General features: G+C 46.3%; 1 protein-coding gene across 3 annotated transcripts in view; it reads left to right on the top strand.

Annotated features, from left to right (window-relative positions):
- LOC118104256 (E3 ubiquitin-protein ligase RNF123) overlaps positions 1-10,000 on the top strand; it is a 55,056-nt gene that overhangs the window by 41,874 nt on the left and 3,182 nt on the right. For all 3 annotated transcript variants that reach the window (XM_035151176.2, XM_035151177.2, XM_035151178.2), the window contains 2 exons: positions 812-1,035; positions 4,987-5,081. In XM_035151176.2, coding sequence (XP_035007067.2) covers positions 812-1,035; positions 4,987-5,081 — 319 coding nt within the window. The remainder of the gene's footprint in view (positions 1-811; positions 1,036-4,986; positions 5,082-10,000) is intronic.

The raw sequence follows: 10,000 nt of genomic DNA, 5'->3' as shown, positions 1-10,000 counted from the left end.
CTAAAGAATTTTATCTGACATACGTACGTCCTGTCGTCATCACCTACGTGGGCGGAGTCTACCTATACTTGACTCTGATTGGTTTGTAGACAGCGTCTGACGTGGGCGTGTTGTCAGTTGGGGGGGAAGTAGTATTTCTGTTTGAATGAAGAACATGAATGAAATGCTTCATCTTGTTGTCATGGTAACGATGGTATCACTAGCAGCATTAGCACCTTCAGGCGCAGTACTGCACAGAACTACAGTACTACAGTACTACAGAACTACAGTACTACCCACTAGTTCAAATGCACCAAATGAACGTCCTGCAGATGCTTCTGTTTCTTCTTCTCTTGTTTAACGCTGTCTCTACTTCCTGTGATTGGTCCAAAAGTCCAAACTATCCAAAAAAGTGTTTTCACTGCAAACCAACGAAAAACACGTGTGTGTCGACCTGATGAACTCATCCTCCATGTTTGTATAAATATTCATTGTTAAACTTATCGTAATTTACGTACGTGGCAGCTGTGGCTCAGGATGTAGAGCCAGAAGGTCGGTGGTTTGATCCCATTCTCCCTTATTCCACTTGCTGAAGTGTCCTTGGGCAAGATACTGAGCCCAAGTTCCCGCCCTGATTACTGACATTGTGTGATAGATGAACTGTATGAATGTGTGTGGATGGTAAAACTGAAGAGATCCTCGAGTGGTCATCAAGACTAGAAAAGATCTAAATAAATACAGACATTGAATCTGGATCAGGTGTTTGTAGATTTAAGTTAAATGTTTCTCTTCATGACATCAGATGTTTAATGTTTCTCCTCCTCCCTCTCAGGATATCTCGCGCTGCGTCCGTCCTGCTCTCTGACCCCTGCTTCCAGCTCCACTCCATCCAACACTTGTTGGGAGAGGGGGCGGAGCCCTCCAGATCCTTACCTGCAGCCGCCTCCCCCGCTCGTCCAGTAGTCGGATCTCTGGGGTCGTCTGTGGCCCCTCCCATCCCCTCAGCCGCAGGAAACACAGGATCGACCGAGCGAAAACACTTCTCTCTGCACGCATGTGAGTAACAGCACAGACACGTGAACATATAACATAGATCAGCTGAGAGGGAATGAATAGTGTGAATGTGACCTTTCACATCTGTGTTTGTCTTTCATTCTTAAACTCCCTTACCTCCAGAGTGTGTGAAGCTTTAACCCCGTTAGTCACCGTGAGTCTCGTGTGGTCAGACGTCTCACACGAGATGGGACCACAGGAGACAAACGTGGTTAAAGCTTCACTCGTCTTCAGGAAGACGATGTGGACTAAAAGCATCAGATTCAGGATTTAATGAATTGATATCAGATCAGTCAAATAAAGATCATCAATCAAAAGACATATTTATTCAATAGTCTGTTCCGTGTGTGTGCTCATACATGCAGCCACAGCAAAAGGCTAAGAACCTCAGAGTTGAGCACCACAGGGGATCGCCTGGCCACAGCGGCATCCTCCTCTGTTGTCGTGGAAACACAGGACGTTTCCATGACCACCTTGCATGGCATCATCTGGACTGTGTGTGTGTGTGTGTGTGTGTGTGTGTGTGTGTGTGTGTGTGTGTGTGTGTGTGTGTGTGTGTGTGTGTGTGTGTGTGTGTGTGTGTGTGTGTGTGTGTGTGTGTGTGTGTGTGTGTGTGTGGAGGTCATTTTATGTTGTTGTCAGGACATGGAAATTGAAATTGACATTATCAATAATCAATCATGATCAAACACAGAAACATTTAAAGACTTTGAACTTGACAGTGAACAGTGGATTTACAGGACGTGACATCACTTCCTATGGGTGTCCAATCAGAGAAATCAGAAATCAGACATCACATGAGTTTAGCTGCTCTTATTTTGAAAGTCTGACTGAGACTCTGGATTTAAATGACCAGTTGACAGAGAAACAGGAAGTCATTGGCTGTGGTGGTGGAGGGGGTGGTCAGCTGTTGTGATGTTTCACAGTTCAACAACACAACACAACACTGGAGCCTGTTCTGACATTGTGGCAGAATAATGATGCTGCTGCTTATTGTGTGTGTGTGTGTACTCTGTGTTGATGCATGTGTGTTGGTAGCACTCAGATCTTCAGTCCTGAATGTTTTATGGATGAGATGGTGCTGAGTAGTTTCTTTTAAATAAAGACACTGTGCTGCCTTCACTGTCTCAGCTAGCTGACTGCAGTTATGTTTCTGTTATTATTAGCAGGGTTAGCAGGGTTAGCAGGGTTAGCTGTGTACTGCGGCTCTGTTTACTACACTGTGTTTGAGACTCGTTACAGACGACCTGTGTTTTTACTTCCAGCCGCTTCAGACTCCAGAGAAACTTTATTGATCCTCTGAATTCATTCATTACACAGTTTGTGTTTCTGCTGCGTCAGTGTTTCCTTTGGATAATGAAGGAGTTTAATCACAGAGCTGCAGGTCACATGACCAGGAGGACGTGTTAGTTAGGAACACTGACGACACACACGTGTCTGCCGTGTCTCACATTATCTTCAGTTCACTGAGTTACAGATGTTTCATGTTCTTTTCATGTTCAGATCATGAGATGAATGAGACCATGAGTCATTAATGGGAAACATTAAAGCTCCAGAGAATCACAATCTGTCAACTGAGGTCATGACTTCGTTATCTGGTGAGAAGACGGTGACGTCTCTGAAGCTGTTTTAACCTCGATCATCGATCAAGCTCCTGTAACCTTCACTTATCTCAACTCAAACCACCATTTCTCCCTGAACACGACTCAACCTGTCCCTCGGCTCCGCTCAGTGATTTATCTGCATCGTTTGATCTGTGGATTCAGGTCGTTTCACGAGCTCCTCGTCACTCGTTTATGTCGATGACTTGTTGGACGGTGAACGTGATAAACTTCCTGAAAAATCTTCAGCGTCACAGAGAAGCTCCAACATCTGGAGATTCAGTTTTTCCGAATCTCCTTCTTTCTGTGGTAACTTGTCGTCCTGGTGTAATGAAGTGTTGAGGGAAGATGTTCGTATGTGAGCAAAATAAACCAGCGAGGACTCGACTTCATCAGCTGTTCATCTGTAAGTGCTGAGAAGAAACTCCCTTTGTTCTGGTTCTCGTTCATTTATTCATCTCTCTCTCTCTCTCTCTTCTCTCACCCTCTCACTTGATGGCTTTCGATTTGTCTTTCCATTTACTCCCCCCTCTCTCCCTCCGCTCCCCCCTCTCCTGCACTCAGACAGATCCTCTTTCAGCGGAGGAGTGGAAACACCTCGGCCTGTGATATTGGCTCGTTGGACTGTTGCCACGTTGCTCTGCAGTGAGAGATTTCAATCACTGCTCATGATACAGCAGGAGTATGGGGGGGGGGGGCAGACTGACGGACGGAGGGATGTGTAAACAGAGGGAAACTGCTCCAGTGTGGACGGATCATAAACTGAAGAGATGTCACTTTAAACCTCGAAACTCTTACTTTAATCTACTGAAGCAGATTCTAACTGATGAGTGAAAAGTCAAATCCAGCCTGAGGCTGCGTCCAGGAGGAATTTTCACACTAAAACCATCTCTGTCCATTTTAATCCTCGTCCACACAACACATCTGATATCACAGGTCACATGACCTCACATGCACTGGGCATGCACGTGTCGGTGTAAACAGAATATTATCTGGTCTCCTTCACATGTAAACAGCTGTATCATGTGAAATACTGAATTTAACTAGCAGCTGTTTGCAAACACAACAGTCAGTAACACTTCGATTCTCCACGTTGTGATTCACTGGTTTTATTCCTGAAGGAGGTCATGTGACAGGAGACCAATCAGAGAAGGCTAATTCTAAACTGTCATCATTTCCAAGCGTCTCAGTTTCAGCAGCTTTAAACTTGTAATAGTTTGACGTATCTGCAGCAGAGGTGATGTGTCATAGAATCTGTGGCAGCGTGAAACTGGTTTAAATCAAAGTCACATGAAACTTTGAATTTAAAATCTCTCATATCAAACATGTGGAATTCTTCAGACTGGATGTCCTTCACTGTCATGTCCTCCATCTTGTCTTGAGGGACCAGAGTTGTCCCTAGGCTGGTTGTGATGCGTCTGTTCAGCCTGAGGGTCTCGTCTTTGTTGGACAGAAAACGTCCACAGGGAGACATTCGTCTCAAGCAGCAGCTCCTCTCTGGAAACTCCTGTCCTCCTGTGCCTCGCCTGACAGGTGAAATGTCTCTGTAATGAGGACAGGTCCTGTCCCATCACAACATCGGCTGTGATGTCATTCTTCTCAGCACCTCAGAGAGGGAGGGAGGGAAGACGGGGAGGAGTCGAGCTGCTAAAAGTGAAAGTGAAACAACTTTATCTGTTTTTCACTGAACAGTAAATGAAGCTTAGTGTCTCACGTCCCAGTGACGTTTAATGACGTCAGTGTTAGAGACGAGCGTCTTCGCTTCAGACTCGTTGTCACTCTGCTTCCTGTCCTCACACCTGCTGTAGGTCAGCACATCCACTGCTCTGGTGACGACATTCTGAGGCTGGAGTTTTCTCTAAATCAGAGACTAACCGCTGCTGGTCTCGGGTCGGGGGTCAAACACTCAGTGTACGGCGATGACTCCGGTTGTGAAGTTAATAAAGATGGTCTGATTATTTTCACCGTCCTGTGTCTGATTGTCGTCATTCGATCTCACTGTCGTATACTTTATTCCTCTGTGGTTTATGTTTGGAGCTTCAGCTGTAACAGGATCTGTGAAGAGTTTCCCAGATGTCGTGTGTCCAGATTCAGACTCAGATCAGTTTACAGAGCAGTGACTCTTGTCTTCGGTTCAGCTTCAAATAAAGAGAAGTTAGTTTGAGAGTTTTAGCCGTTAGACATCAGTGTCAGTCTGAATTGTGGTCGTCAGGAAAGGTTAACAACGAGCGACACAACAGGAAGTGATAACATAAACTCATCAGGTTGCTCACATGTCCAGGAACATGAATAAAAACACGTCAGAGCAGGAAGTGAGGTGTGTTAATGCGTCTCTTTGTGTTTCCTCCGACAGACACCGACTACATCAGCGAGGAGGAGAAACACAAGGTGGAGCTGATGTTGGCGTTTCTCACTGAGGAGTCCAAACAGGCGGCGGCGAGCACAGCTGTAAGTACAAACACCGTCTCTACAGGCAGTTTGACCGATCGTCCTTCAGAAACCACTTCCTGCTCCTCCTCTGCAGAGGAAACCTGATCCTCCTCGTCCACTCACCACACAGACATTCATTATGGATGAGGGAGACACACACACACACAGAGCTGCAGCGTTGTTGTTGTTGTAATGGACGTCAGATTGTGTTGTTGTCGTCAGACTGTATGAACGAGAAAACACACAATCTGAGGTTTGTTTCCACAAACCCACTAATGGAGCCCCGCTCTCGCTCTAATGACGGGAAACTTCCTGCTGCGTCTGACGCTGACCAACCACACTCAACGTCAGCCAGTCAGTGTGAGTGAGGCGACGACCAGGCCGTACACAACTGTACACAACTGTACACAACAGTACACAACTGTACACAACTGTACACAACAGTACACAACTGAACACAGCAGCACAGAGCAGTACACAACTGTACACAACAGTAAATACTTGACATCAGTGTATTTACCTCTGGTCTGTGTCACTGATCATATTTAACTGTGTAAAACCCACTGACACAGTTTGTATGAAGATTGTTACTTTCACTAATATTTTCTTATCTGCGATTTGTTCTTCTAAAGAGAACTTTTACTCACGCTGTGTAAAATAATCTGTTTTTGTGTTGTTTAACTTTTAAATCTACAGTTGTATAATAAGATTTAAATTACATTAATAGTTTATTATTTTTATCTTTAAAGAAAAAGTTTCAGTGAATATTATAATTGTTTTAAACACATGGAAATGTTGAAGGGGAGAACACACACACACAGACACACACTAACATGCACACATAATATTTGGTCTAAACTCCAAAAGAAAACACTTTTTAATGTATTTTTTTGGGGGGGTGTATTATTTTATTTGGAGAGGACAGAGAGCAACCTGTGAAGGGGGGCGGACAAAGAGTGGGGGAGGACGTGCAGCACAGGGCTTCTGGGTCAGTGATCTGGACTCTGGTTCTGGGTCAGTGATCTGGACCTGGTTCTGGTTCTGGTTCTGGGGCCGTGATCTGGACTCTGGTTCTGGGTCAGTGATCTGGACTCTGGTTCTGGGGCAGTGATCTGGACTCTGGTTCTGGTTCTGGGGCAGTGATCTGGACTCTGGTTCTGGGGCAGTGATCTGGACTCTGGTTCTGGTTCTGGGGCAGTGATCTGGACTCTGGTTCTGGGTCCGTGATCTGGACTCTGGTTCTGGGTCAGTGATCTGGACTCTGGTTCTGGGGCCTTGATCTGGACTCTGGTTCTGGTTCTGGGTCAGTGATCTGGACTCTGGTTCTGGGTCAGTGATCTGGACTCTGGTTCTGGGTCAGTGATCTGGACTCTGGTTCTGGGTCAGTGATCTGGACTCTGGTTCTGGGGCCTTGATCTGGACTCTGGTTCTGGTTCTGGGTCAGTGATCTGGACTCTGGTTCTGGGGCAGTGATCTGGACTCTGGTTCTGGGTCAGTGATCTGGACTCTGGTTCTGGGGCAGTGATCTGGACTCTGGTTCTGGTTCTGGGTCAGTGATCTGGACTCTGGTTCTGGGTCAGTGATCTGGACTCTGGTTCTGGGTCAGTGATCTGGACTCTGGTTCTGGGTCAGTGATCTGGACTCTGGTTCTGGGGCAGTGATCTGGACTCTGGTTCTGGGTGGTTCTCCTGCAGCCTCTGTAGTGCAGTTAAATCAGTGATGGTTTGAAAAGCTGTCAGCTGCTGGAGTCTGAGTCTCAGTTTCCATAAACATGAGCAGAGACAACAGCCCTGATGTCACGGCAACAGAGTAACAACGCTCCATCACTGTCCTCTACACTGGGGCGGTTAGAGCAGAAGAATACTTTGAAGACAGCGATAAATTCATTCGATCTGTGACAAGTTGGCTTCAACCGGCTGGATGAGAAGAAACGCTTCCGTCTTAAAAACATATGACAACCATGAGGAAAGATGCGAAAGCTAAAACCACGAGAAAGACGAGGAGTACGTCAAAATGATCACATGGTGTTTCTCCTTCTTCACTGACTCCTGTATTTCCTGTCCGTCTCTGCTCTGATTTTTCTATGAAGAAATTAAAAACAGGGTCGCTAAACATCAGTGGAGGGAGAGACAGAAAAGAGCAGTAATAGCTGAGATCTCTGCTCAGAAACACATTGTGTTATTTTTGGAAGAGACACATACGACACCTAGGGATGAAGTAGACTGGGGTTTGTGGTGGGGGGGTCCTCATGCCCTTAGCCATGGCTCTAACCTTAGTGCAGGAGCAGCTGTCCTGTTCATAACAACAAATGCTACCATCATATCCAGCTCAGAAGTAGTAAAGGGGCGGCGGTTAATAGTTAGGGCAGAAATAGAAAGTACAGTGTTTGTTTTCATGAACATGTACATGCCCCCAATCAAGGTTCAGAGAGAGTCCGCTTTTTTAATTTACTAGAAAATGAACTAAAAAATGATCGTCAGGATCAGTTAATTATCGGTGGAGATTTCAACTGCACTTTGGACTTTACTGTGGACCGGACCAGTGAGGAACCTCATCCCCAGTCATCACAGACCCTCAATAGTCTCATCGCACATCAAGATCTGATTGACACTTGGAGGATCAAGCATCCACAAGCCAGGCAGTATTCATGGTCGAGGGTCAGAGATAACAGGGTGACTGCAGCCAGACTGGACATGTTTCTCATATCACAAAACCTTAGATCCAGAATGGGCCATAGCAGCATAAGCCCTGTTGGTTTCACAGACCATCATCTAGTCAGTATAGACTTAGTAATTTCACCAGGGGAGAGGGTAAAGTCCTACTGGTGTTTCAATAACAAACTGTTGCAGGACACTGCCTTCTGTCAAGCCTTTGAGCTCTTTTGGCAGCTGTGGAAAAATAGAAAAACAGATTTCAGCTCTTTAAAGCTCTGGTGGGAGATAGGCAAGGCACAAATTCGTGTGTTTTGCCAACAATACACATCCCACTCCACTGCCACATCTAAGGCAGTCATTCAAGAACTAGAGGCCAGTATTACAAACATAGAGGAGGGCTTAGCTGCAGATACCACCACAGGTCAAACGTTACTGAAAGAAAAAAAGTTGAAATTGAGCTCATATCTGCAGGAGAGGGTTAAGGGAGCTCTTGTAAGGTCTCGGTTTCTTCATCTAAAAGACATGGATGCGCCCACTGTTTTTCTTCGATCTTGAGAGATCAGTTGCGCAGAGGAGACAGCTGACCTGCCTTAAACTCCCAGGGGGCAGAATAACCACCAGCCCGGGCGAGATGAGGAGCCATGCGTCAGGTTTCTACACCGACCTTTTTGGTGCAGAAAGTTGCAGCATGGAGTGCCGCGAGGAACTGCTGCAGGGACTACCGCAGCTCAGCCTCGAGGAGAAAGCTGCCCTCGACTCTGAGCTAACTCTACAGGAGCTGACAGATGCCATAAACCAGATGGCAGCAGGACGAGCACCAGGTATTGATGGTTTCTCCAATGATCTTCTAAGGAGGTTCTGGAGCATCATTGGTCCCGACCTGCATGGAGTCTTCTTGGAGTGCCTGAGAACAGGATCACTTCCTGTTTCCTGTCAGCGAGCGGTCATTTCCCTGCTGCCAAAGAAAGGAGATTTGGCCCTACTCAAAAACTGGAGGCCCGTTGCTCTCCTGTGCACGGATTATAAGGTGCTTTCGAAGGCCTTGGCTAACAGACTCAAAAACATTTTGGAGATGATTGTCCACAGAGACCAAACGTACTGCGTACCAGATCGGACAATCATGGACAATATTTTTCTGATACGAGATGTTATTGATTTATGTAAAAACTATAATTTCGACTGTGGAATCGTGTCCCTAGATCAGGAGAAAGCTTTTGATAGAGTGGATCACTCCTATTTATTTGCCACATTAAGAGCTTTTGGTTTAGGTGATGGGTTTCTGGCATGGCTTAGTCTATTATATAACGGTGCACAATGCATGATAAAGATGGGGACAGGGCTGGGTCGACCAATCCCTGTACAGCGAGGGATAAGACAAGGCTGTCCTATTTCTGGTTGGAAAGGTAGGTAGGTTGAGGGGTAAGATCAGTGGCCTCTCGCTGCCCGGGTTCCCAGATCCTGATTATTCCCTCACTGTTTCTGCATATGCAGATGATTTAAATGTTTTTGTCTCCAATCAACATGATGTATATACTTTACAAGAAGCACTTGCACTATATGTGAAGGCTTCCTCTGCACGGGTGAACTGGGAAAAGAGTGAGGCTTTGTTGGTGGGACAGTGGAGAGGTCAGGCACTACCAGGTCTGCCTGGTGGTCTGAGTGGGGAAAAGAGGGACTAAAAGTGTTGGGTGTCTTTTTGGGAAATGAGGGGTTTCTAAAACAAAACTGGGAGGGAGTGAAGGAGAAAGTGTGTGCTCGGTTGTCTAAATGGAAATGGTTGCTACCCCAGCTGTCATATAGGGGAAGAGCTTTGGTTGCCGGTAGTTTGGTCGCCTCAACGCTCTGGCACAGAATTACGGCACTGTCACCACCAAGAGGACTCCTGGAAGAAATTCAAAGAGCCATACTGGATTTTTTCTGGTCTGGGAAGCACTGGGTTCGGGCAGCAGTCCTCTATCTGCCCGTGGCTGAAGGGGGGCAGGGGCTGGTAGACGTCCAGTCCAAGCTTGCCGCTTTTCGAATTCGGGCAGCACAAAGACTACTGTATAATTGTGGCCCGAGATGGTGCGATGCAGCTCGGCTGCTGCTGAAGAGAGCTGGTAGCTTAGGGTATGACAAGCATCTTTTCCTATTACGACCTGAGGAAATGGATCTGACCGGGCTGACCCCGTTCTACAAATCGGTGATAGAGGCATGGCAGACATTTCGTTTCACGCGAGGAAATAATGTGACACCTGGATTGTGGCTTTTTGAGGAACCTCTGTTCTTTAACGACTTTATGAG

This window comes from Hippoglossus stenolepis, chromosome 3 (assembly GCF_022539355.2).
Source record: "Hippoglossus stenolepis isolate QCI-W04-F060 chromosome 3, HSTE1.2, whole genome shotgun sequence".
NCBI lineage: Eukaryota > Metazoa > Chordata > Actinopteri > Pleuronectiformes > Pleuronectidae > Hippoglossus > Hippoglossus stenolepis.
This window is presented reverse-complemented; position numbering and strand designations above follow the sequence as displayed.